The sequence below is a fragment of the Alexandromys fortis genome, unplaced genomic scaffold (genome assembly GCF_014885135.2).
Source record: "Alexandromys fortis isolate MF-2015 unplaced genomic scaffold, M_Fortis_MF-2015_v1.1 scaffold_105, whole genome shotgun sequence".
In the NCBI taxonomy this organism is placed as follows: domain Eukaryota; kingdom Metazoa; phylum Chordata; class Mammalia; order Rodentia; family Cricetidae; genus Alexandromys; species Alexandromys fortis.
Window position 1 is genome coordinate 3712697 of NW_026068011.1, and position 27847 is coordinate 3740543.

A 27847-nucleotide genomic window follows, 5' to 3' on the forward strand; every position below is an offset into this window, starting at 1 on the left:
AGTCCTCATTGTCCGCTATGTTCAGCGAGACCGGTTTTAACCCAGGCTTTTTCAGACCCAGGCCAGCTGGCCTTGGTGAGTTCCCGATAGAACATCCCCATTGTCTCAGTGTGTGGGTGCACCCCTCGCGGTCCTGAGTTCCTTGCTCATGCTCTCCTTCTGCTCCTGATTTGGACCTTGAGATTTCAGTCTGGTGCTCCAATGTGGGACTCTGTCTCTGTCTCTTGTCTCCTTTCATCGCCTGATGAAGGTTAATGTTCAGGAGGATGCCTATATGTTTTTCTTTGGGTTCTCCGTTGGTTTTATTTGTTTGTTTTCCTTTCTTCTTCCTTCTCTTTTTGTGATAGGGTCTCTTGTACCCTACAGCTGGCCTTGAACTGGATATGTAACCAAGGGTGACCATTAACTCCAGATCTTTCTGTCCTTACCATTACAGATTGGCACCACCCACATCTGCTTCACCTGATATGAGGGACAGAAACCAGGGCTGTATGCATCCATGGCAAGCAACCTGCCAACTGAGATACATTCTCAGATATGGTTCCCATTTAATGAACTTATTGAATTGTTCAGGTGTTATGAATAAATGCTGGGATTGAGGAAGCCCCCAAATCCTGCATTTCTAACAAGTTCGGAGGTTACTTGCCCCAGCTTGTTTTGAATCATAGCTTCAACAGGCGTCATCTCAGTAAACTCTCCCAAGTATCCTTGCAGGTAGCCATCCAGTGACCTATTTGACTGACAATGAGAATGGCATGGGTAGAGTCACAATGACAAAACGAAACAAGCTCCAAATGGTGGCTCATGCCTACAGTTACAGCACTAGAGAGGTATAAGTGGTCACCAGTTTGAGGCCATCCTTCCTGAGCTACAGAAGGAGTTCAAGTTCAGGCTGGCTACATATGAAAACATTGTCTCAAAACAAAACAAAATAAACTAATGAACAACAGTAGAAATAGCAGAACAAGAATTCTAACTGAGCCAATTTTTCTGTTTTGTTTTGATTTCAAGATATTTAACAATCTTTGCCATTCTAAAATGGCCACATGTAATGTAAATGTAAATGATTGCCACACTCATATAGAATGACTAGGACCAAGAAATTATTTAAAGTAGACAGATAGTACAGTGGTAAAGAATGAGGGACCACTCTGTATGGGATAAGGAAGGGTGGAAATCAGTTAAGCAATCCTAGACATTTGATCTTTACATTGAAGGTTAGAACAAAAGTCACCAAATAGAACATGAAATAAAAGGTTCACCTAACATTTCAAAACCCAGTGCATAAGCCATCACTGAACGGACTCATAAATAGGCCCAAGATATCAGGGCACTCATACTTACTTAGTTTACTAGCATTATTGAGTTCATGCATTGAGAACAACAGGGCCTTTCTTATTATTACTCCTATTGCTATCTTCTTTCAAGAGAAGCAGACAGTCTGATCAGAAGGGACTTCCCCTTCCTAATTTGTTCCCCCTAAGTAGTCCTCCTGAGAGAAGTCTGAGTGTCCTCACCCCTGGGTTCCACATGCATCTGTGGTGACACTCCACATAAAGTACCATCTGTGTGGTGCATGCCCAGAGAAACAAAGAGGTTAATTCTCTCCTTTTGAAACTGTGACTCCCACCCTCCCCCAGTTTCTCTAAGTGTTTCCTTTTAAAGAAAAGCCATGGTTCACTGCTACTGGAAATTAAAGACAACAGCAGAAAGATCAAGGTCCAGGCTGGTACCGGCAATGACAGAACATTAAAATCGCTATTTTAATTTCTCTTTCCTTGAACATTGACAAAGACTATTGAAGGAAAGACAGCTATAACACAGATTAATTTCATATAGTGTGTGTGTGTGCATTCCTGCGTGTGTGTGTGTGTGTGTGCTCACTGACACTGGTGTATGGAGAGGTCAGAGGTTGATATTGAGATACCTTCCTCAATCACTTCTCTTATTCTTTGAAATATGGTCTCTCACTGAACCTCACTGTTTAATCTAGACTACCTGGGCAACAAGCTTTCTGGATCCTTGTGACTCCAGTTCCAGTGACTGGATTACAGTACACATCACCACATCTGGCCAATACATGGGTGTTGGGGTTCTGAATTTATGTCTTCAAGCTTGCCTCTAACCACCTTACCCACTCACTCCCCAGCCCCGTTTCAGAATCTTCCTACTCGTAGACTCATAGACTCTTTGGACTTAATTGAACAAATTGGAAGTGGCTTTCAATTTAGCTGAAAGGGGTGACAATAATAATTAAATGACTGCCTCCATCCCACATCACAACGTGAAGCACCAGGAAAACATGAGAGGGCTTATTAGGGAAGGGTTGCTTTATAAGGTTGAGGAGAGAAAGAATAACAAACTAGTTTTTCCTTTTAGGGGCTACAGTTCTAGTTTCTCCAACTACACGAAGCTTTCTCTCTTCTACCTCTCCACCAGATTTGCCTTGACAATCAGAATAATACCCTGAACACCCCAGACTTCTTTCTGAGGTGCTAAAATAATATTTTCAGCACTTACCCTTTTTGACACCAGACTAGAGAGCCAGGCTTCCACTCACAAACCCATGTTTGTATGTTGGTTTTAGAGTGTATGTTTGATGCATACCTAGCTTCTAGAATTGATGGTATATTACTTCAACAAGATTGACCCAATCTCCTACCTTACACAAATATGCCAGCTATCAATAGGGATTTTAAGGTATGCAGAACACTGCTCTCCTGCTACCCAACAAATGAAGAATATATTGGGCGACACAAATCTGTGGTTATCCTTAACAAAGAACTTGACCAAGAATATGGTGGTCACATTACTACTTGATGGGTTAAGCCTTCTCATAAGACAGGCAAAGAGTAAAGACAGGCAAAGATAACTGAAGGTAAGTACATTTCTCCTGCATTTCAGTATCTTGGGTGCTTAGAAGAATGAAATGAAAATTTGTGAAAAACAGCCATATCAACTTGCTGTGGTGACTCAAAAGTTGTCGTTTCTCAACTCAACTTTGCTGAAACACTTGATTCATGTTGTTCTTATTTAACCTAATTTGCATTGATTTAATCAGTGCTGGTATGCTTTAAATACATAATAAATTGGAATTCTGCAACTCAGAAGACTTAGAATAGCTAAATTTCAATAAAGCTCATTTCAATCTGTTAATGTATACAGCTCTGCCAAGGGATTTAAGAGGATAGAAAAGATACAACTTGCCACATTAGAGGTGAGAAGGGCTTAAAGATACCATGCAGACGAAATGATTTGCGGCAGAATAGCATGAAAAACTATATATATGTATAAATATACATGTATATATATTTCTTAATTACAGCCTAGAAGCATCTTCTACACTTTGAGTGGCATACTTAGAAGAAAACTCACATATAAATGCAGTGCATTTAATTTTATTCTCTTTCTTTTTTGCTAACACTCAACTCTTCTCTGCTTCTCTGTACCAGCTCTACAAATCAAGTGACATCCAAAGTAGGACCTCTTCTTGCCCATTTGGCAGCCTCTCTCATCCTTTTGCCAAGATGCATGCATTATAAGGATTTTCTTCCTAGCAGCCATGGGGATTGGGTGCCTTATGCTCACAGTACTTGCTGAATGGCTGGCCACTGTTTACCCCTGTTTGTGCCTGCCCAGCCCTGCTCCTCCAACCCTTTAGAGTTTATGGCTCAATCAGTCGGCATGCTGTCAGAAATAATTGTTTTGGCAAGGGGTAAAACCACTTGATGATGAAATTGTTTCTCTGTCTGTTAAAGTGCTCTGCAGCAACTCAGAAGTGCCAAGGGCCCGGTCCAGAGCTGGGTTGGAGGCAGAGTGAGGACCAGTGACCATCTAGACTGGCAAAGGAAGAACACAGCTCTGAGCAGGAATGGCAAAGATCTATCTGTGTCAGTAAGAAGGTATACAACCTTGAATAATCTCCAGATGTCTCTGGCCTCAGTTTCGTCATGTGCAGAATGGAGAGGGTTGATTTTCTAATGTCTCCTTAGCTCCTAAGGCAGCATGTGATGTCTAGGACATTTCAGATTTGTGTTCTTTTCAATTAAATGATGCATCTTGGAGATGAATGACCACGGCAGAGCTCAGAGGAATACAGAATGGAATGATTCATACCCTTGTTCATATGACTTTTCCTGAAAAGTGCCACCTGCCTTTGGTGACCTCAGTTCTACCATTGGTCTTTTCAACTTTGCTGTTAAGGGCCAGTCTAGTGACTTGACCAGTCCCTACTTTACCTGGTAGATCTCCCAACCCACCATCACTCCTAGCAAAGTAATAGGGACAGGAAATGCCCATTTATTTAGAGCTCATTAGAGGCAGAAATGACAGGAATGTAAAAACAATAAAACGCCTTAACTTGTGACTCCCCACGACACAGGCTTACTAGTCTTTGAGGATGTTGTTGCTCTCTTTTTTGTTGCTGTTGTTGTATTGTTTTCTTTTAAACAGATAATCACAGGTCTCTGGCAATAGGATAGATTACTTATAGACCAGTTGTGACTGGAGGGTTACTTAATTGCTGTATGAACTCCTATCTATGAAGCATTGAGGGTAGACAATTCGGCACAGGCTTTCTGTGGTAATCAGGAAAAAGAGCACTTTTCTGTACAGTCACAAAGCTGAATTAGAGATGAGGGGATGAGAAAAAGGCTTCCTTATCTTTAAACTACCTCTTTTCTACATATTTTCTAGTACATTCTCCAAGAGTTAGACGCAATCACCGTGAACAGCACAGCCTCTCCTATGCCGTACAACAGCATCTCTATCCCTGCGGGCAGTGTGCTCCAGGGACAGAGTGTAGACTGGGTGAGCCCCCCGTGGGATCTCCAGCAGGCTCTCTGTACACAGGTTGAATCTGTCATAATGCAACCCTTTCTCACTGTCAGGACTCAGACGGCTTCTCCAACAGAGTGGGCTAAGAAAGCATTTCCTCCACCCCTAAAAAACGGCCAGCTCAATGTTGAAGGCCAGTGTTGGCATACTGGCACATGGAGGGGAGGGGAGGAGAGGGAAGAGGAGAAGAGGAGAGAGACAGACTATCAGAGTCAAACCCCAAATCACTGCCTTCTTGTGCCTCCTCTCAAGTTGCTTTTTGGAAAGCAAAGAAACAAATGTTGATTGCTACACAGAGCCCTACGTATCTGTTACACGTAGGCAGTTTAAAGGGTGTGTGGGGAGGAGTACATCCCCAAAGAAAGGTTGGCGAGGGGGGGGGAGGCGAATATGAATATGTCAGTCCCTCATTTGGATATATCTTGTCAGTGATGATGTTTCTTACCCCATGCTGTCTTCTCCCCCCCCCCCCCGCCCTGAAATATAGACCAGGGGAACAAAAAACAAGAAAGAAAGAAGCTGAGAGTGTTTTTCGTTTCATCAAAGAACATATATTACTTTAGCGGTTTGGTTTAAAAAAAAATGTTGGTTTTCTGCCCACCCCTTTTCAATCTGCCGGTGTCGGAGGTGCTCGGAGAAGACGCACAATCGCGAGCAGCTTACGACACTCAGTGAGCAGTCGGTGCCGGTGCAGGCTCGCGCACACTCCTCGGCAGAGGGAAGGAGTCGAGCGCTGCTCTGCGCTCCGCAAAGCATGAACCGGCCAGGTTTCCGCAGCTGCCTAGGACACGAATGGCAGGCGTTCTCCAACCGGGACACCAAGGTGGCTGCGATCCGAGGTGGTCATTGCCGATGACATTCTTCAGACTGTCAAATCTTGGGGAGTCTCGAGCCCCGAGTTTGGAGTTGATTTTTTTCTCTCACCCCCCCACCACGTCACAATCTCAACTGCAGAGGAAAAAAAGGGGGACCGAGGCAGGAAGACGAGAAGCCCAGGCTCCCCGCACGTAGTTGGGAAACTTGCGGGTCCTAGAAGTCGCCTCCCCGCCTCGCCGACCGCCCCTGCAGCCCCGGAGCGCAGCAGCAAAGTGAGACATTGTGCGTCTGCCAGATCCTCGGGCCGCGGAGCAGGGCTGCCTCGGGAAACACAGAGGGGTCTTCTCTCGCCCTGCATATAATTAGCCTACACACAAAGGGAGCAGCTGAATGGAGGTTGTCACTCGCTGGAAAAGGGTGGGTAAGACACTTTTTTAATTAAATTCTTTCCAGAAGAAAAAAATTTTTTCCTCCCTTTTCTTTGCTGCCGCATCTAACATGGACTGCATTACCCCGGCTTTGATCTTTCCGTGGCTGTGAACTTTGTATGCTGCCCAGCTTTCTGCATGCTTAGAGGTGAACGTGTGGCTCTGGGGAAGGGGGGTTCCTTCTGCATTTCTCTATATTGATTTGATTTTTTTTTGTCCCTCTCTCCCTCCTCCCCCTCCCTCCCTTCTCCCTCGGAATAAAATATGATATAGATTTCTGACCCAGCGCTTCCAATGGACATTCTCCAGTCTCTCTGGAAAGATTCTCGCTAATGGATTTCCTGCTACTCGGCCTCTGTCTACACTGGCTGCTGAGGAGGCCCTCGGGGGTGGTCTTGTGTCTGCTGGGGGCCTGCTTTCAGATGCTGCCCGCCGCCCCCAGCGGATGCCCGGGGCAGTGTCGGTGCGAGGGGCGGCTGTTGTACTGCGAGGCGCTCAACCTGACCGAGGCGCCCCACAACCTGTCCGGCCTGCTGGGCTTGTCTCTGCGCTACAACAGCCTCTCGGAGCTGCGCGCCGGCCAGTTCACGGGGTTAATGCAGCTCACGTGGCTGTATTTGGATCACAATCACATCTGCTCGGTGCAGGGGGACGCCTTTCAGAAACTGCGCCGAGTTAAGGAACTCACACTGAGTTCCAACCAGATCACCCAACTGGCCAACACCACCTTTCGGCCCATGCCCAACCTGCGCAGCGTGGACCTGTCCTACAATAAGCTTCAGGCTCTGGCTCCGGATCTCTTCCACGGGCTGCGGAAGCTCACCACGCTGCACATGCGGGCCAATGCCATCCAGTTTGTGCCGGTACGCATCTTCCAGGACTGCCGCAGCCTCAAGTTTCTAGACATTGGATACAATCAGCTCAAGAGTCTGGCGCGCAACTCTTTCGCTGGCTTGTTCAAGCTCACGGAGCTGCACCTGGAGCATAACGACTTGATCAAGGTGAACTTCGCTCATTTCCCGCGCCTCATCTCTCTTAATTCGCTCTGCCTGCGGCGGAATAAGGTGGCCATTGTGGTCAGCTCCCTGGACTGGGTTTGGAACTTGGAGAAAATGGACTTGTCGGGGAACGAGATCGAATACATGGAGCCCCACGTGTTCGAGACCGTGCCGTACCTGCAGTCCTTGCAGCTGGATTCCAACCGCCTCACCTATATAGAGCCCCGTATCCTCAACTCCTGGAAGTCCCTTACAAGCATTACCCTGGCCGGGAACCTGTGGGACTGCGGGCGCAATGTGTGTGCCCTGGCCTCCTGGCTCAGCAACTTCCAGGGGCGCTATGATGCTAACTTGCAGTGCGCCAGCCCGGAGTACGCACAGGGCGAGGACGTCTTGGATGCTGTGTATGCTTTCCACCTGTGCGAGGATGGGGCCGAGCCTACCAGCGGCCACCTCCTGTCGGCTGTCACTAACCGCAGTGACCTAGCACCCCCTGAAAGCTCGGCCACCACGCTGGTGGAAGGCGGGGAGGGGCTGCACGATGGCACGTTTGAGCCCATCACCGTGGCTCTCCCCGGCGGCGAGCACGCTGAGAACGCTGTGCAGATCCACAAGGTGGTCACGGGCACGATGGCTCTCATCTTCTCCTTCCTCATCGTGGTCCTAGTACTCTACGTATCCTGGAAGTGTTTCCCAGCCAGCCTCAGGCAGCTCAGACAGTGCTTTGTCACGCAGCGCAGGAAGCAGAAGCAGAAACAGACCATGCATCAGATGGCTGCTATGTCTGCCCAGGAATACTACGTTGATTACAAACCCAACCACATCGAGGGGGCCCTGGTGATCATCAACGAGTACGGTTCATGTACCTGTCACCAGCAGCCTGCGAGGGAATGCGAGGTGTAACCGGCCCAGTGGCTCTCAAGCCATGCGCTACCAAATACGTCTGGGCAGCCAGGCGGGCCGGCAGGCACCAGGACGGGTCTCCTCTGCGCACTGATGTGTTGACTGAAACTGTATGGGGATCTCTCCCAGAGACTTGACATTTTAGCTTTATGTGTCTTAAAAACAACAACAAAAAAAAATTAAAACACAACAAAAACCCCACCCCATAATCTTCAGGACAGTCTGTCTTAAATTTCATATGAGAACTCCTTCCTCCCTTTGAAGATCTGTCCATATTCAGGAATCTGAGTGTTAAAAAAAGGTACCAATCATTGATTTTTTTTTGTAAACTAAAACGTTTAAAATAAAATAGCATTTACAGTTTCTACAGGCTGGTGGAACCTGAATGACTGCTACTTGTCTTACTGGAAAAGCAGTGGTTAAAGTTTCCTTGGAAGGTAGATGGGACTGGAAGTGAGGGGTCTTGACAGGTGGGAAAAAATTCAAGAAGTCGTGGAGCAAAAATTTTAGATTCGATTTGAAATGATACAAGGGGCAAATGAGGAAAGCTTATCACTGTAATGATTCTGGTAATATATCTCTGTGGCTAAAAGAAAAAAGTCAGGAAGACCCTTCCTAGTCTGAGGACTGGACTAAGACATTTAGCTGCTTTAAAGTGATGGGTAAGGCATGATTGGGGCATCATTTCTAGGCCTTTAAGGCAGAGATCGGAGATCTTGGCAAGATCATTGCAAATGGCTTTTAAAAGACAACGCCTGACAGTTTATCCTGCGAGCAAGGAACATCCCCCCCCCCCTAAAATAACCACCTTCCAAATCAGCACGAAATTTCCCACCAAATGCCATTTGGTCTTTTGATCTTAATTTTCCTGTGTCTTTTACTCTCCAGAATTAGTAGCAATCTGTGCCCTTTATCATGCCCTCCCATGACAGAGAGAGAGAGAGAGAGAGAGAGAGAGAGAGAGAGAGAGAGAGAGAGAGAGAATATGAATATAAATATTGCAACATTCAATACTGAAAGACAGTCTCTGGGAATTAGGAGCAGCAAGCCTCAGCTTAGGAGTTTCTGTGGGGAGAGAGGAAGCCCTGAGTCAGGAATCCCCCTTGGGTAATGACTTGTGGTGAGAAAATCCAGGTCCTGACTTGGCAGAACAGTCTTGCAGGTGAGGTGGGAGATAACCCTCTTTATGCCGCTATTTGTATAATACTGACATGAGAATGATTTGTTAAAACAGAACAAGAATGCTGCCACCTCTCAGATGCTCCTTTTATGTGGTGTGTGCTTTCCCTATTTTTTCACTTAAAAAAAAAGCATGTTATTATGACTGACAGCCTCTCCCTAGCCTTCAAAGGCTTCTAGGGTCCTTCATTGACATTGTATTTATTTATTTTTATTGAACTAAAAAATGAGAAAGTGGGAGTAGTGGCAGTTGGGTGGGTTCTAGGAAGGGCAAAAGAGGAGGAAGGAGTGTATTGATGGATGGTATTTTTTTAACCACCTAACAATGTAATCAGATGTTTGATTGGAACACACTGTCACAGAAAGCCGATAACAACTGGACCCTGTTTCCCATGTTATCGTTCTGATACTAAGGCATGACATCTCCCCCCCCCCTTTTCTATCCCCTGCCTTCCTTTCAAGAGATAAGTACAAACAGCAGGGATCAAGATAGGGGGGTGCTACTGGTGGTGAACACATAACCCAATCTCTCAAAGTGAAAATGTATCCAATTACTAACCTAAAGAGGAAAACCCCACTTTGTCAAATGCAGAGACGTATTAGCAGAACGTTTCCTTGCTAAACTATGGGTTGGTGGTAGATTCGCCTTCTACTTTTGAAGATACCAATATGTTTAAATTATGGCTTACAGAAGACTCCTTCTAGAAAAATGTTTTGCAAATTTTTAACATGTTAATCCTTAGGAGATAGTTGTGCACATCAGGGCCCCCCTCTCTTTCCCTCTCCTCTCTCTCTCTCTCTCTCTCTCTCTCTCTCTCTCTCTCTCTCTCTCTCTCTCTCACACACACACACACACACACACACACACACAGAGCTCAAACCTGACATCTGATCAAGAAACTTCTCCTCAGTCTGCTTATAATAAGACTTTATTAAACATCCCATGTTCTCAGCACTCCTTCAGGTGTGAATGTTTTGGAATACAGGTGTTTTGTTTGATAACTTTATGGTTGGGGTTAGGATTCCCTTTAAGCACCAGGGTGTTGAATTGCTTTTGTAAACAGATTAACCCTGAGAAGGTAGGAGTAAGAATGTGCCTGATATCGGCAATTGAACTTTTACTAAGAGCACTTTCTCTGGCAGAAGCATGACATTTGCTTTAGTTTTCGTCTTAAATTACAGCACTATGGCCACTGAAGTAGGGTTCCTATTAACTTTACCTCTTCACAGAGAGACTACAGGAATCCAGCACCATATGCTGTTCTTCTCTCTTAGTGCACTAAACGATAGTGTTGGTCTGCTTGGGAGAATTTTGCTTCTAGAAGCAAACCTTTGTGGCAGACAGGAGAACTGCAGTGTTCCTCTGCCCCTACATATTTGCATTGGAATCTAGTTCACATCTCCCCTAACACTCGCTCCCCAATTCCTTTTCTTTTCAGCATAGCTGGAAGAGAGGACATAATCATGTTTTGTTTCCTGCTGCTCCACTATTCTCGTGATAAAAATATGTATTGATGATATCTTTAGACCCTGTAAATCAAATAAAGAATCTTTAGAAAGAAAGATCAGACATAAGGTACTTTCCGAGCAAACCGTGTATGGCCAGCTAAGTTCTACTGTTCATATTTGTAGGCAGGAAAGAGTATACACACACACACACACACACACACACACACACAAGAATTTCACCCACATACCAACCTGGTTCAATGGCTCTGGTTTTTGAGAAGAGCAGAAGGAGAGAAAAGCTACACATAAAGGAGAGTGGTGGTTTTAACTAAGGTTTTGTGATACTTGCAATCTTTTATTTCTCAAATTAATTAATCTTTAAGCTTTAAGAATTTTGCTGTGACTCCTCTAAGCAAACTGTTACACATTTAAAAGGGAATTTAATCTTCAGATGTGTAGAACTCTTTGTCCTCCCTATTTTTTTTTTCCCAACAGAGGCTGTTAATCTCATCTTGTGCTCTCTGTAAAGAGTTCAAGGCCACAATCATGTCTCATCCTGGGCATCGTGATAGGTTAACCCTGTCTTTCATTATTTTTCGAGCTGATTAAGGTTCAACAATGGTATTGGGACATTTACAAAAATACTTACAGAGTAAGAAAAAAGGTGTTTTCAAATGATGAATGGCATTCTCTCATAATGGTTCTAGCCCCAATAGATTCTGAGGTTGCACCAGAAAGGTGGACTAAGGAAAATTCATTTTGAACCCACATGTAGAGGAGAGGCAACTCCTGACTCTTAGACTTCTGTCTTCATAGTAGGACCAGCTGCCTCACAGAAAACCACACATTTTGTACACTTTAATGTTTCTATCACAAGAAAACATGATTCAAAAGAAAGGCCAAACAGACATGCATGTTTAAAGTATTCTCCCAAGCTACTCAGTGTGTAAGAGCACCTCACCTTTGCTGCCCATTTGAGAGAGGCAGACATTTGGTATGACTTCGCATCAACAACACATTTATGAGAATGTGTAAATAATTAGAGGGGCAAACACCACTTGTTATTCTTCCCCAGTTTCCCAAGCAACTGCATACATATCATTGGTGGGCTTTGGGGCCACCTGTGTTTCTGATGGGAATTAATCGAGTTGTCAGAAAGTTTGATGCTGTTCTATCTAGCATGGCCAAGTGACAATGGGCACCCCTGGATCATAGACTCTGGTGAAATAAAAGTCATCAGATGCTTCTTCTTGGAAGAAATGATGGAAAAAAAAAACAGAATATTTTGTACCTGTGTTAGAGAATGAGTATCAGAGTGCTTTTTTTTTTTTTTTTTTTTGGTTTTTCGAGACAGGGTTTCTCTGTAGCTTTGGAGCCTGTCCTGGAACTAGCTGTAGACCAGGCTGGTCTCGAACTCACAGTGATCCGCCTGCCTCTGCTTCCAGAGTGCTGGGATTAAAGGCATGTGCCACCATCGCCCGGCTTCAGAGTTCTTCTTATAGAGATGACCAGAACCCATTGGATTGGTGCTTATGTTAGTTGGGTTGAGTTAGTCAGTAATGGACTGTTGACCTCTACAAATTTAGCTAGAATATGACTATTAAACATATTCTACAAATATATATTGAAAAGAATCGAGAGATACACCTCTCTCTGTCTCAATACCTGTCTATCTAAATGTATGTATACACTTCCTTTATAGAAGTACACACACATACACACATATATAGTGTTTTATACAAGATAATATAAACCTACACACATATGAATACACACAGTACAATATTACACAACTATTATCTACCATTAATGACTCTCCTTTTTCTGTGATAAACTTGTTATTTGGAGAAGAATGTGATAAAAAAAAAAAAAGAAGAGAGACACAAATAAAGTACAAAGGACCGACATTGGTTGATGGTATTTTCAAATATTGTCCCTGAGCTGGTTCAGGTTTGGCAGCTGGGTCTCCTCTAGACCCCTCTTCTCACAGCAGAGTATATGCCTGCTGTCTATCTAGTGGTTAGAGATAGAAATTACATTACATTCGTTTTGGAATATACTTACTTTAAAATTTTTTAAAATGTTCCTGCTGGTATTTGTTTGATTTTTTTCACTGTGAAATTCAGTAGATAGAATTCTAATTTCTGTCTGGCAATGACAGTCATCTTCTAAGCAGACAAAATTCCTAAATACCTTAGGGTTTTTTGTTTGTTTGTTTTGCGTGTGTGTATGTATGTGTGTGTGTGTAGGCATGTGTGTGTGAAGGTCCTGGCTGTTAACTCCTACTGTTTAAAACAGAGAAGCAGAGAAAATGAAGTGTTTTCTTAGCATGGGTGCAGGCAACCTGATCTGTACTAGAAGAACCTGAGGCCTACAGAGGCTGAGAATCTTGTACAAAGTACAAAGGGTCTAAGCTAGTGAGAGATGCTGGAGTCCATTCTGGTGACCTTTTTATTATATGGAATATTTTTCCTTGAACAATTATTTTCTCTACTCTTATACCCACCAAAGAGTCTAGACTCTAGAGAGAATATATTTGCCAATATATCCTGGTTGAATGCTGAACACATTCTTATTGAACATTATGGGTGTGGTGACACACACACACACACACACACACACGCAGAGAGAGAGAGAGAGAGAGAGAGAGAGAGAGAGAGAGAGAGAGAGAGAGAGAGAGAGGAATTGGTAATATCTGTAGATAGTTTTTTATTTCCATGCTTGGCTGGTATGCTACTGGCCTCTGTAGGATCGAGGTTGAAGATACAGCTAAACATCTAAAAATGAACAGGTTGTCTTTAATGTGAAAGAGCAATTTGACCCCAAATATCAAGAATGCTGAGACTGAGATACCTGACTCCGTGGTAGGAAAGAATCCTGGGACTAAGTCTGTACTAAGATAGAGTGGTCTTTCTCAGCTTTTATTTCATCTATGTATTTCCCCCTTTAAGGTCCCCCTTTCTCTTAACCAGGGAGTTGGAAGTTTAAATTTAAAAACCCTCAGGTTATTTGTTAATCAGCAAAGAACATAGTTAGCACATCCTTCCCAAAGAACATATGGCAAACCTTAAATTAACAAAGAAAAAACTAGTCGGAACCATCAACTGACCCACTTTTCCCTTTAGCAAGACCTCATTTAGGAAACATAGTAAGTAAGGGATCAAGTTAATGGTGAAAAGACTTGATTGACACCAAGGAAACCAACAAAGTCTGACATCCCTTCCAGTGGAGTTTTGGGATCTAATCATATCCAGTCAAACTTTCTCTACATTGTCCTACCCCAAACAAGATTGCAATGTATTTGAGGCAAGGATGAGCATCAATTAAGAGAAAAAAAATCAATGTGTTTACTCAGGAGTGGGGTGGGCATGCACGTTAAACGAGTTACCTCAGAGTTTAGAAACAGGCTTTCTGGAACTGAAGACATTGCTCACAAATGTATGTGGGGCTAGGGATACCAAGGGCAGGATTGACACCCACAGGATGGCATGGGGGGCGTTAACCAGAGAGGTATATTAAAGGCAAATACTTTATGTCAGGGTGATTCATGCTAACCAAAACACAACTGCAGGGCAGTTCAAGCTATGCAAACAACAACAAGAAGAAGAAAAACAAAAACAGAATCTAGATGTCAGGAGTTGTGGGCTTCAGACCGGATGCTATTCTTTATTTTCTAGAAAAGATGAACGTTTTGGATGCCCATACCTCAGTAAGTCTCGTTCCCTCTGCATTTGAGAAGAATTTATGTGGTATTCCCTGAGGATACTTTCCATTCTGTACTTTGATTTCACCATTTCTCCCATCAATAAAACATGAAACAAAAGTAGTTTTCAAGTTAGTGCCATTTAACCAGAAAATTAAAACCTCCCTGAGTTCTCATTCCCCAGATATTCTGATTCATCAGGCTTGCCTGCATATGAAAGAGAAAGAGTAGATAAAAATCTTACTGAGGTATATGAGCTTCAGAGAGGTAAATGGAAATTCAGAAAAAGAAAGATGAAAAAGTTCAGGCGTGTGTGGTATGTATGACTATAGATTTGTAAAATATGCTGAAAGACTTGTGGAGATACCCAACCATCCATAGGTGAGTGCTGAGATGCAGGACTAAGACACATACCCAATTAAAACAAAATAGAAAGCTAAGGAATGCAACTGGAATGGGATGCATGAAGGAAAATATTTGTCAAGGATTTCTAAAATAATTTAATGTGAAGTGGCTACCATTACAGTTAAGAAGATGAAAGTGTCCTATTAAAATAATAATGTCGGGGATGGAGTGGAGGGAGAAGAGGAGAAGCATGAAGAAGTCCAAAACAGGAGAAAGAGATAAAAGGACTGGAAAGAAGAGAAGACCTTTAATATTTGTGCTTTACATTGTTGAAGCCTTCATCACTGGCATCTGAGCTAGACTAACTCCTCAAAACCATGTAGTTGTTTCTCTTCTAATCTAAGTAGTTAGCTATTTGCTTTCTCTCATTGGGCCATTGGGAAGCCATTTTCTCTCAGCCTGTGTGTATGGGACCACTGGGGACCTTTGGTAATAATAATGACTAGGGCTTACCTTAAAATACTGACTTTACAGATCTGAGGGGTGGGGAGGTTTTACAAATCTTTCCAGATGGCTGAATTCACAGGTCAGCCCAGGTTAAGAATCATGGACTTAGAAGGTCTTATGATCATATGCTTTGTTGTTCAGCTATATACAAGATATATGCCTTGGATAATAGCTTTGGAAGAAGCTATGATGAGCCAGTAGCTAGGCTGGGTAGGGTCCTAGTTAAGCATGGACCTCCTTATTGCCCAGCTGCCCCCATTGCCTCCATCTGGTGGCAGTGATGAATTCATAAGTACAGGTAAGCTTCAAATTTATTTCTGAAGCCTTGTTAGCCTAGCAAGCTCTGCTAGTGATTATTCCTTTATTAGATTTCATTTTCAGAATAGTCTTACAAGGCAGACATAGAATTATCCCATTTCAAAGACATGAAAACCAAGTCTAAAGGCAACATGCAGCTGGCACAAGGTCATTGATTCCTGGATCTTCTGCTTCTCAGCTGAACATCCTTACTCTTCCACATCTTCCTTTTCCCTTTGACTGATCATGCCATTATGAAATCAAATATCCACATCTGTCCTTCTTTGAGTCCTGGGAGACACACTTGTCCTCCCTCTTAACACGTGTCTTCCCCTTCGTTAGGACATGGGCACACAGTCTCCTCTCTGCATTAGTGTGTATCCCCATCCTCCCTGAGATGACATGCTTTCCTTTGCCACTCAAACCTGTGGGTTGGAAAGAAACATGCCCCTCCAAAATGGAAGGTTTTCAACACTTTCCTAATACCTGTAATACCAAAATATCCCTTTTGTAGTCAACCCACAGCTACTGAAAGTTTTGCCACTGGCTCTTCCAAGAATGTGAAGGCAAAATCCTAATAAGACTTTGATTGATGTGAGGTGATTATTCTACTCAGAGATTCTGGCAGTTTGAACAAGAATCTTGGCCCAGGGTGCTGGGAGACAGGGGTAACTTAGAGCAGTTGGTCTCATATTCAAAGAGCCTGCAGCTAAATAACTAGGGTGGCATATATTTGGCCAGGTGACCATACCTTGTTCAATGCACATGAGCCAACCCAGGTAAATGCTCACCCAGCCCATCAGCTTCCCAGTTGTGTAAGAGCTTAAATAAAGGTCAGGGCAAAGAAACATTTATTTTCCTCCTTAAGCCAGCATCCTCTTTGAAAACAGTGTATTTTTTAAAACATTTCCCATCAGCACGTCTATCTTCAATTAAAAATTCTACATATGAAACTGTGTGTGGCAGGAATTCCAGCTCAGAGATATTGTGGGCGGCCTCGAACAAAAGGGAGAAGGCTCAGCAGCATTTGGAAGCTGGATTAGTCTGTCACAGAAAGGTCTAGAAAAGCCAAGTTACACACAATTAATGGAACAATACAACAATCTGTCTTCAGCTGGCCCAGGCATTCCTGTCATTTGTCCCTCAGCTGCAGAACCACGTGGGCCGTGATTTTGTGTATCTGCTCCATCATGATGGCGTTTTCAGTGAAATCTCTATTTCTAGCACTGAGACTGGAGGGTTGCTTTTTCTTTTCTTTTTTTTTTCCTTTAATTTTTTTTTTTTTTTTTTACTCTAACCAGAACAGTCCCTTTTTGGAGCTCAGTCTCATTCTACTAACTGCCCAGGCCATTTTTATCTCAGCCTCTCCCCTCTTTCAAAAAACATACATGTATAAAAAAAGACCAAACCACACAGGGGGTGAGAGGATGGAGGATATTATAGCTGGGTTGCTCTATATAACATATCAGGCAGACCTTTTACCTTCTAATTATATTGCTCAGCTCATTCAATCAGGTAGCAATAGTTTCTTTCATGGGGATTAAGTACATATTTATTGAAGGAAAAATAAAACCATTTAGCATGTAAATGATTGCAGTTATGAAGGTGAGGCCCAAAGCCTGAGAAACCTGGAGGCAAAGCTCTGGTGGACTTGCTGTGGGAGTGGGCAGAAGATGCCTCCCTATCTTCTTGATTCATTTATAAAAGATGATCCTTTAGCTAAAGGGTGATAGGCAAACTGTTCAGTCCTTCAAATTTTGTCATCTGAGCTCTGCCATCAATCTGGATCTATTTTTGTTCAGATGATTTTCAACATGTTCAGTCTGAAAATTAAGTAAGGGCTGTTGAGACTACTGAGAGGGTAAAGGAACCTGCGTTCAAGCCTTAGGACACGAGTTCAAGCTTCAGGACCCTCGGGGTAGAAGGAAAGAATTGAATCTTTCAAGTCCTTTGACTAGAAAATACCTTGCCTTTACCATTGTTTTCAGGCAGGACAGGCGGGCATAATCCATCACAGAACATGCCAACAGCATTCACACGTTTTATACCCAAATATGCATATACAAGTAAGGAGTTAGCACGGTTCTCTCCACTTTTACATGGATTGAAGCCTAGTGATCCATCTTCCAGAAGCACTGGTTATGAGGGTTTTTGGTAAGGCAGCAAAACTTACCACAGCTCTGCGCTATCTGTAATCCTCTATGGGAATGTCAGTTCCCATAGAGGAAAGCTAGTCAATAGCTTGAGGTCACCATACAATGTCTATGCTTTTACTCAAATATTGGTGAAATTAAATCATACCAGACCCCAGGATACTGAGCAGACATACACGCCTTTAGATAAAGACCATGCATTTAAGAGCCCTTTTCTTTGTGTGCAAGCAATCCCAATTTGATTGTAAGAAGCAAAGAGATCAACTGAGAAGAACTTTTTCTTCTGAGAAAGGAGTTTGAGCATCAAGGCAGAATCTCTGGTACAGCTTCTCCAGTTTTCCCCTAGATCTTGAGCTAGATGGCTTTGCTTGTAAAGTTCTTCCTTCCTGTGTCCGTGGTGAATTCTAGCTTTGCTTCTAGCTCCCAAATTTAGTCATCAGGTGGAGTGTGTGAAAGCATACTGGAAGGAAGGGTAATTCCCAGCACATTCCCCTGCACCATGACTTGCTGACTGGCAAAAAGGTGACTTCATCAGCGTCACCCCAAGGGCAAGCTCCAATGCCCAGAGAGATCTAGCCAGTCTCACAAAGAGGAATACATTTGGCCAGAGGAAACAGTCTTTGTTCCACTTATGTGTTGAAGTCTGAATTTATCCACCACACGCAATTTCTATGGTTTCTCAGAGGGAAAAAAGTTAAAAGAATTGCTCTACTTTAGGTTTCCAAACGAATATTAGCAACACAGAAGTCAATACTATCAGAGAAAGGTCTCACTATTAGGGAACCGAGGGCAGTTTTGAGTGTTAGTGTCTGTTGCTGTTGACTTATTTTGTTGCTTGTTTTCTGCCTCCCACCTTCTCTTCTTGCTTCCTTCCATCATCAGTCTCTCCTCTTTCTTTTTATTTATTCCTCTTAAATAAGTTCATAATTATGAACCACACTATGCTTTTCCAACTGGGGCAAAATTACATTAAAAGAGCAAACACTGGTTTTGGGGGGTTAGCAAAATCATTCCTCAATTTTATGTATAAAGTACAGATATGCATATACCACATCAACAGTTATGCAATATATATGTAGTATTGAAATCTCAGGGCAACGGAGGACAGTTTTTCTCACTGGGAGGAGGTAATGATGAGGGGTGGGTAAAGTTTGAGGACACTGAGCTAGGCCATCATTGACATGGTGAAGACAGAAGAGCAAAAATGATAAGCCTCGTGGTGATCATCAATCAAGGTTTTGAGATGAAGAAGAAAGGGGGTACATGTGCTCTGAAAACAAAAAGAAGATTCAGAAATTATGTGGACAGCTGCTGTATCCACTAGAACACATGGTTTTACCAGGCTCTCCTGGACTAAACATATCCCACAGTTGTCATTTGGAGGCTTCATGATGCATTAAAAAATATGGTGATTATGGAATTAATAGATAGAGTCCTACTCCTGCCTCTGTTTACTGGGTTAGCTAAATCATCCCCCTTTTGGACTTCAATATCCTTGTCTATGAAATTCAGGAAACAATTTCTTGTGAGCCTGTTTCGCAACAATCCAGTGAGGCTCAAGAGAGATAAAGTTGTTGAAAGAACCTTGAAAGTAGCAAGACTCAATGCAAAGGTTAAAGGTAGTGAGAAGTCTTAGGAAAGAGGTGACAAGAGTTATGTGGTTTCCTATTCCCATGTGACTTCTAAGGGCCACATGCACTCCTTACATCCCTTCTGTGAGTCATTGTTCTGCATGAGGAACCTTGCCATTACTATGCTGAGCCTGGCCACACCAGGCAGGCCACTGAACAGAAAGGAAAAGGCCCAGGTCACCCAATCTATTTCGCCATTTCGGTTCTTTGAATCTCAGTTATCACACCTGTAAGATGGTCCTACTCAAGGTGGCCTAGAAGTATTTTAGAAAAATTATCAGAAATCATATGCACTGGATATGTTAAAAAGTTGGCCAACAATAAGTGTTCAATCAACATGCATCTTGCCTGTGTCCCTTTGGCAATGTAGCTGCATACCACGTGTATAAAAATAGGATGAGGGTAAATGGGATTGGCATGAGAGGCAGTTGATGCCCTGATGTGGAAACTAAGAAGAGATTTGAAGGAATATGGAGAGCACTAGCTCACTACAAGAAAGAGTAAAGAGCTGGATAGGAAGTAGTGATTAGAGTAATTAGCGGAGAATGGATGGAGAGATGCCTTTGTCTGTTGCTGGGGTCAAGCATAATACTTAGAAAGGAAGTCGCACAGACCTCACATAAGGCCCTGCCATAACAGATACTTTGTGCCTAGTCTACAGTGTGTGCTTTAATATTATTGTCTAATAAAGTGGCTCTCCTCAGTTCTAGCAGCAGATTCGTTATGCATTCATCCTCTGCACACCTCTCCTCTGCCTCCTATACCTGCTTCATCTCCTGAGAGCTTGGGGACTTCTGGAGGAAGGGGGAAGCTGAAATTTCACTTGGTTCAATGGTAATCATGCTTTGCCATCAAAAGTGCATGTGTTGCTTTTGTGAGCCTTCGAGCACTGACAACTACAGTGGTGCTGTATCTGCCAGCCTTTGAGACAGTATTTCTGGACTGCACAGCCAAGTGGTTCTGACCTCAAGTTAAAGCCAGGCACACATACTGCAGCAGCAAGCTGCCCGCTGGGCTCCCCATGTTTATACCCAGAATTGCTAACCCAAAAGAACTGCAGCTGAAAGAGATATGAGAAATGAAAGAATATGTTTCGGTTTTCATTTTGTACCCAAACCAGCTCTTTGAGGGAAGAGAGAGAGAGAGAGAGAGAGAGAGAGAGAGAGAGAGAGAGAGAGAGAGAGAGAGAGAGGAATCACTCTCCAAGCTGGTGCCCTGCCAAGCTTCCTCCCCTCCCTTCCTTGTCCAAGCACTCCACCGTCTGTGCAGACTGTATAACAGCAAGTTCTGGAAACAGGCTGAGGAATCTGGGCCAGTCCAGAGGGTGTGCTATTTGGGTATCTGTGTCTGGTAGGGCTTTAGAGACTTTGCTTTTCACCTTAATCTTTTATCAACTGCCAACCCTTGGAAGCACATCTGTTCCCATCAGCTTCTGTTTGTAAAATGAGACTAAAGGTAACCTCTCCAGAGAAATTCTCGTCTCTTCACTGTAGTTCAGTGCTTCCACTAACAGCTTGGCTCACCAGACAGGACTACGGTGAATTAAAGAATGTTAATAAAAATGAGATAAATCATCCAGGGATCATTTTTTTACCCCCCCCCAATTCTTCTATGCTCCCGTCTAAACGTTATCTTGTCAGAAAATTTGCTCCTGTGATCAACATGAATTCCCAAAGCAATTTTCTAGGAGCAGACATAGATTTGCCATGATCACTAGGAGCTTTCATCCGTGTGCTGAGGAGGGGGTGGATTCCTGCTATTTATCTCACCATTGGGTAAGCAGTCCTTTTTCAGGACACTCACCAAAGGGTGAAAAGAGAGACATGAGATTTTTCCCCTTTTTAAAATAAGTAGGGGCAACAGAGAAGAGATAATTCGAGTATCTGGATTGTGCCTCGAGATGGTAATTCAGTGATTAACTAAGAAAATAATTACCAAGACCCATGAATCCATGCCCACAAATGTAATGGGCACTAAGTAAATAGAGTGGCTTACAGTGCACTTAAATTTAAGCTGTCTCACATAGATTGCATCTACACTTTACAAGAAGGGCAGATTAAACACACCGTGGGATAACATTTGTGCTGCTTTCATGATCATGTTTGCTTGACCATTGACTGTCACAGTCATAAAGAATGAAAGAAACACAAAACATCTAGAGATCAGTATACAAATTGTGTGCAATTTGACAAACAACTCCAAATCTATTTTAGAATGGTTCAGTATTCCTATTTTGAAAATAGGGTTAAATTTCTGCATTTTGCATATTCTAAATGCACACAAGCCTTCAATAAGTATTGTGAGTATTGTCACCAAAATTCTTGACACCATCCTCATATTTGGTACAAAATCTAACTGAACAAAAATTGTCTTATTTATATGTAGTAAACGCCCTTTACAATGCTATTTATAATAGAATGATATTTAGTGGATGGATCACCCTAAATGGAGCTATATGTTTCATATGATACCATTAAGCTGGTTTAAAATTTAATGGATGCCCAAGGAACTGTTATGGGCTAGTTCAGTAGTTTCAAGCAAATAACAGGTGCCTGCTATTTTTACCACTTTCCTTATGTTCACACCTTTTATGCCACCTCCTTTCTTTTATATTAAATCAAATTTTCATGATAATACAGCATTTATTTAAGTTCTAAAGCCATCTTTGAAGTCTTTCCCAAGGTTTTCTTTTTTTCTTGTGGTCCTGTCTCTCAGTAACAAGAGGAGTTAAAGTAGTTATGGCCCTTAGCACTGTTTACCAGTCTAGATTGCCCAGGATATCTTCTCTTGTTGTCTACACTACACTACACTATGCTATTAATTTATTATTGCATCTAAAATATATATGCATGTATATAAACACATGTACTATGTGTATGTGTTCATGCGTATGCATCCATGTATGTGTAAGTACTTGTGATGACCAGAGGTCAATACCAGTCAGTTGTTATCTTCCTCTATTGCTATCCATCTAGAGCATTTTATTTAACCTTTTTCAGATAGACTAACTACCCAGAAAAGCCTAGTGATCCTTCTGCCTCTACTTGCCCAGTTCTGGGATTACAGAAACACAACATCATGCTCACATTTCAGGGGGATCTTGCCTGCCAAACACTTTACTGACTGAGCCACCCCCATCCTGTGTGTGTGTGTGTGTGTGTGTGTTTGATTTTTAAAAAATTATGTAATTTTGTAGATGGGTGTTTTGCATGCATGTATATCTGTATGCTACAGAGGCCAGAAGAAAGCATTGAATCCCCTGAGACTGGAGTTCCAGATGGTTGTGATCCACCATGTGAATGTTGAGAATTAAACCAGGGTCCTGGAAGAACAGTCAGTCCTCTTAATTGCTTAGTCATCACTCCAGTCCTTCATATTGATGTATTTTGCATCATATTATATACTACTCATGGTCAAGGGTCAAATACTCTTCAGTTCAGTTGGTCTCTAGGTACTGTAGGTCCTGCAAATGGAGAAAGCATGGTCATGCTCTCAAAAGGTTTACACAACAAGAGGACAGCTAGAAGGTCCACACATGAAATGGAAACCAAAGGTGGGAAAGAAATCCTTATCTCTTTCAGTCACTGTTATGGATACACAGTTATCCTAGGAGACAGCAAAGGAAGAGAATTTTCTCAGCTCACAAACTAGATGGGAGGTTGTAGAGGGTTTGAGAAAGAAGGGGTGCAGATTTGGTTAAAATTTGACATGTAAAATGGAAAGATAGTGTTTCTCAAAAGAACAATTCGCAATGTACAATGGCATGGAGGCCGCCAAAGGAATGGGAAACTTCTGCCAAGTCTACCAGTGAGGTGCACAGCAGTGAACCATGACTTGATTTTTCATAAGTAGATACTTAAGCAGCAGGACAATTGAGAAGCTAATTTTGTTCCATTTCATAAGGAATATATCTCATCTCTTTAATTCATGCTGATAGAGAGAGAAAACAACTTATCACTCTTATACTCTCTACCTGCATTCATGCACTGAGTGCAAACAGCAGCCTAAGGTATCCCACAGGGAAAGACAGAGGAAGAACTACTGGAAGGTGTGTTGCTGCAGCCCCCAAAAGAACAAGTGATTTGAAGAACATCTTCTGAAACCAGAGACAATGCTGTGACAACATAGGGTTGTTGGAAGTGACAGGTGGGACCTGTTCAGGAGACCTCCGGCACCCATGTTTCATTTTTAGAAAAATCTTCTAGTGTTAAATCTTAGCTTGCAAAATCAATTCAGCCTGACTTTAGGAGCCTATGCAGATACAGGAAGAGGATATGGAAACCAAGTGGTCTGAAGAGCATGGACCTGTTTTGTGAGCTCTGAACCAGCACTGGCCACCAGAACCTCTGTATCATTAAAAGGAGTGAGCATGGTAAAAATGTCACTTTGAATTTGTATTTTTCTGAGTCCCTGGCAATTTGCAACTTTTAGTTTCTCCACTTTCCCTTTCTAAACATTCCATGCAGATGGAATCATACAATATGCAGCCTTTTTGTCTGGCTTCTTTAACTTAGCATGCTTTCAAGGCTTAGCTGCACTGTAGCATGTATTTTGAAATATGGCAAGCATATTCATATCATGAATATACCACACTTTGATTATCCACTCATGTCCTTGATAGACATTAGCTGTTGTAAATAATAAACAAGGCTCTGCATGCTTGTGAATACATTTATGTTCAGAGTGTTTCTCTTGTTTTTATATCTAGAAGTAGAATGGCTAGGTAATAGGGTAATTTTATGATAAACATTTTAAAAACTGGTTAATCTATTTTCCAAATAATTCAGCTAATTTATATTTCCATCAACAAAACATTTGCGCTTTATTCTACATTTTCGCCATCTTAGCATTATCTTTTAAAATTATAGCTGTTTTTATTTTACTTACATTTTAAATTGTGTGTGTGTAAATATGGTGAATTGAACATTGAACTAAATGTGTATGCCAGTGCCCAGACAGCCCAGAAGAGGATATCAGATTCTCTAGAGCTGGAATTGCATGAGGTCATGAACACCAAATGTGAGTGCTGGGAACCAAATGAGTCCTCTCTAAGAGTACCTCTTAACTACTGGGCCCAAACCTAATTATGTTTACCCAGGACTTTTGGGAGCAATTAAATTAGATACTATGTCATTCAGGTGAAGATCACATACCTGGATTCTGGTGGATGTAAAATGAGACCTCACAAAGAAGCATACACATCCTCCTCCCATGCTTTATGGAGAACAGGAAAAGGGCAGTGTTGAACCTCATGCTAGTCTATCCAGATGCCTATAGTTTTCTCACCCATAAAGAGATTTCTCACTGCACTAGAGGAAATAAACTAGGTTTTCTCTATATCTAAAGACACCTGCGTCGGGTATTTCATTACAGTAATAAGAAACTGACTAATACAGTCTTGCTTTCTGTTCTCCAGTTGAAATCTTCATCTTACTTTATGATCAGGCCAGACAGTAGGCAGAAAACCACCCTCCCTTTATGGCATGACACAAGCTTCCCTCAGATGCAACAAATGCACCTGTCACGGCTGATGTTTTTTCCACTGCAGCAACACCATTCAAGTAGGTACTTCCCTTGCCAATTATGCTAGTCACTTCCCTATTGCTGTGACAGAGCGTTGGACAGAAACTATTAAGGGTGATGACACATTTATCTTGGTCCACAGTAATGATGCTGGCCTACTGTGGACTAAAACAAAGAGGAAAAAGTCATCTTAGAGCAGTCTATCTCATCCCTCTTCCTAGTGTTCAAGTTACAGACATGTGGTGTTATATCAAGCTTTTACATGAGCGCAGGTGTCACAAACTCAAGGCCTAATGCTCACATTGCAAACACTACCCACTGAGCCACCCTCTCAGGCTCTGGGATTACTTTTTGGGTAGGTATCAAATGCCTCGTCTATCTCACTGTTTATCCTAAGATTCTCTATATCCACAAGAACACAAATATATATCGTTTATAAAACAACTTATTAAACTTTTTACTAATCTCTATTGCCAATTAAAGCCTATGTTTGCTCACTTGACAAAAACTTGTAAATTTTGATCTTTTATTTACTTATTTTGGCTTGTGTGCATTTGAGGTGTGTGTGTGTGTGTGTGTGTGTGTGTGTGTGTGTGTGTACATTTGAGTCCTATGTGAAAGTCACAGGTGAATTGGCCTCTGACTGCTAAACTACTTCACTGGCCCACTTTATCTATTTTAGATAGATTTAGAACAAATCTATCACACTCAATTGATATGGAGAGTCTGAAAGGTTTGATTCCTACTGAATCAGAAAATGCCCTTTATATGAGCATGACCTCATTTGAATTATGTAAGTTATTTGCATGACCCAAACTTAGTCGTTGAATTTCTGATGAGCTCCTAAGACTGGTCTGGGCCTTGACCATACACTGCCTTAAATGCACAGATCTCAAGTAGGTGTGCAGGGAGGTGTCTGAGTGGATAATTACTCTCTGGTCTCCGTGGGAATCCCAAATCCCTTCAGATCAATGGAGTCAAGAGGTGGCATTTCAGCAAATAGCCAATAGTATTTTATGCCTCTCTTGAGAAGGTGGAATGAAATGGCATTTCCCTTAAGTACCACAGAAAGAAACATTCCAAGGCATAAAGGCAGCTTAACAAAGGAAACAAGCAGAGCTCTATGTTCATACAATGCCATTCAGAGACGTGGGAGAGCCTTTTGCCAATCAAAATATGTTCTCTGCTTCAAGAAGTGAAAAATAAGGGAGGAGAAAAAAAGGTCAGTAGAATCCAAGCCTAGGATCCCGCACGGACAGGCTAAGTAGAACTGGGATGGAAAATGTGCTCTAAGTGGTACCTTCAGAGCAAGGGCAGGTATGTCTGTTTGTGTTGCATTACCTGTGACATCAAACTCAAGTTTGTTTTTGTATCCACAGCAACCAGATGATGTCTTCAGGATAGAGAAAGTTAAGAGGGCCAGAAAGAGCATTTTGAAAAGCCTTAATTTTTAGGAAAGTGCTTGAACGCAACCCCAATGACACATTTATTACAGCTACAGACTTCTCTTTTATTATAACTTTTAAGGTTTATTTAGGTGTATAAGTATTTTCTCTGCATGTATGCATGTTTATCCAAGTGTACACCCAGAGCCCACAGAGAATAGAAGAGAGGTACCCTAAAACTGGAGTTAGGGCTTGTTGTGAGCTACAAGCTGGATGCTGGAAACTGAACCCTGGTTCTCATCAACAGAAACAAGAGACTCTTTCCAAACCTGTAGTGGTTTGAATGAGAATGCTTCCATAAGATCATACAGTTGCATGCTTAGACGACAGTTGATGAACTGTTTGAAAAAGGAGTAGATTTGTTCTTGTTGAAGGAGATGTGCCGCTGGGGAGAGTGCCTTGAGATCGCATGAGGCCCATTGTCCCTCTCTGCCTGCTGCCTGTGGATCAGGAGGATGTAAAGCTCTCAGTTACTACACCAGTACCATGTCTGACTGCTTCCAGACATGACGATAATGGACTAACCCTCTAAATCAGTAAGCAAGCCTCCAATTAAATGTTTTTTTTTTTCTTTCCTAAGAGTTGCCTTGGTCATGATGTTGCTTTTTTACAGCAATGGAACATGAAGACAAGCCCTCACTGAAAACTTTTGAGCCATGAGAAACTTCTGTAACTTATCAGATCTTGCAATATGGACTGATATTGATCATAATCATTTGTTACTTGTTTGGTGTGCTATAGTTGCAAAGAAAACATAGTCACCACACACACACACACACACACACACACACACACACACACCTGCTTGATTAACTCAATAGATGGGAGAAAGGAGGAAAAGGAAGTCATACAAAGTAACGTCAGTTACCTTGGCTTGTATAGAAATGTACGTCCTTGACTCCTCAGACACTGTTGGGTACTATAGAACTATAGAAAAACAAGAAATACAGGGATCGAAGGTGTACAGCCTTCTGTAGTAAAGGTTGCTCTTCTACTCCAAATTTAAGAACTAGCTCCACTTAATTGATTTTTATCTTTCGGAACACATGTGCAGGTGCATAAATGTCAGAGGTCATCTTATGGGAGTCAATATCCCTCTTCCACATCATGGGGATTGAAATCAAGCATTCAGCCTTGGCAGCAGGATTCTTGTGCCAGAAGCCATCTCTCTCACCTGCAGTAGGTCCGCTTAAGATCATGTGTAAGTGGGAGAGACCAAGTTTAGAAATGAGAGAACAATCTTCTGCCTTCTTTTTTGAATTTATGTTTATAATCTCGATCTCTGTCTCTGTCTCCCTCCTTACATCCATCCTTACCTCGCTTCTTTGTCTCTCTCTCTCTCTCTCTCTCTCTCTCTCTCTCTCTCTCTCTCTCTCTCTCTGTGTGTGTGGGGGTCATCAACATAGAGATCAGTGGACAACTCTCAGTAGTCAATTATGCTTCAGTCACTTAGGTTAGATCCTGGGGATCAATTTCAGGTGGTCTGGCTTAGGGCAAGCTTTGTTCCTGCTGAGCTGTCTCTCTTGCCTACACTCTCCTATTTACATTGGGTAAACCTCTCTGGGCTGGAGTCTAAATTATGATCCACAGCTCTTTGAAATACTGATCCTTCTTTCACAGTTGGTAAAAGAAAA

General features: G+C 42.4%; 2 protein-coding genes across 2 annotated transcripts in view; one reads left to right on the plus strand and one right to left on the minus strand.

Moving 5' to 3' along the window:
• The window catches only part of Ctnna2 (catenin alpha 2), a 983267-nt gene that overhangs the window by 377478 nt on the left and 577942 nt on the right, over window positions 1-27847 (minus strand). The gene's annotated exons all lie outside the window — the stretch shown is intronic.
• Window positions 6369-8276, plus strand: Lrrtm1 (leucine rich repeat transmembrane neuronal 1). Its single transcript, XM_050161989.1, has one exon. It carries the CDS (start codon window positions 6413-6415, stop codon window positions 7979-7981), a length of 1569 nt encoding a protein of 522 aa, XP_050017946.1. The 5' UTR covers window positions 6369-6412; the 3' UTR covers window positions 7982-8276.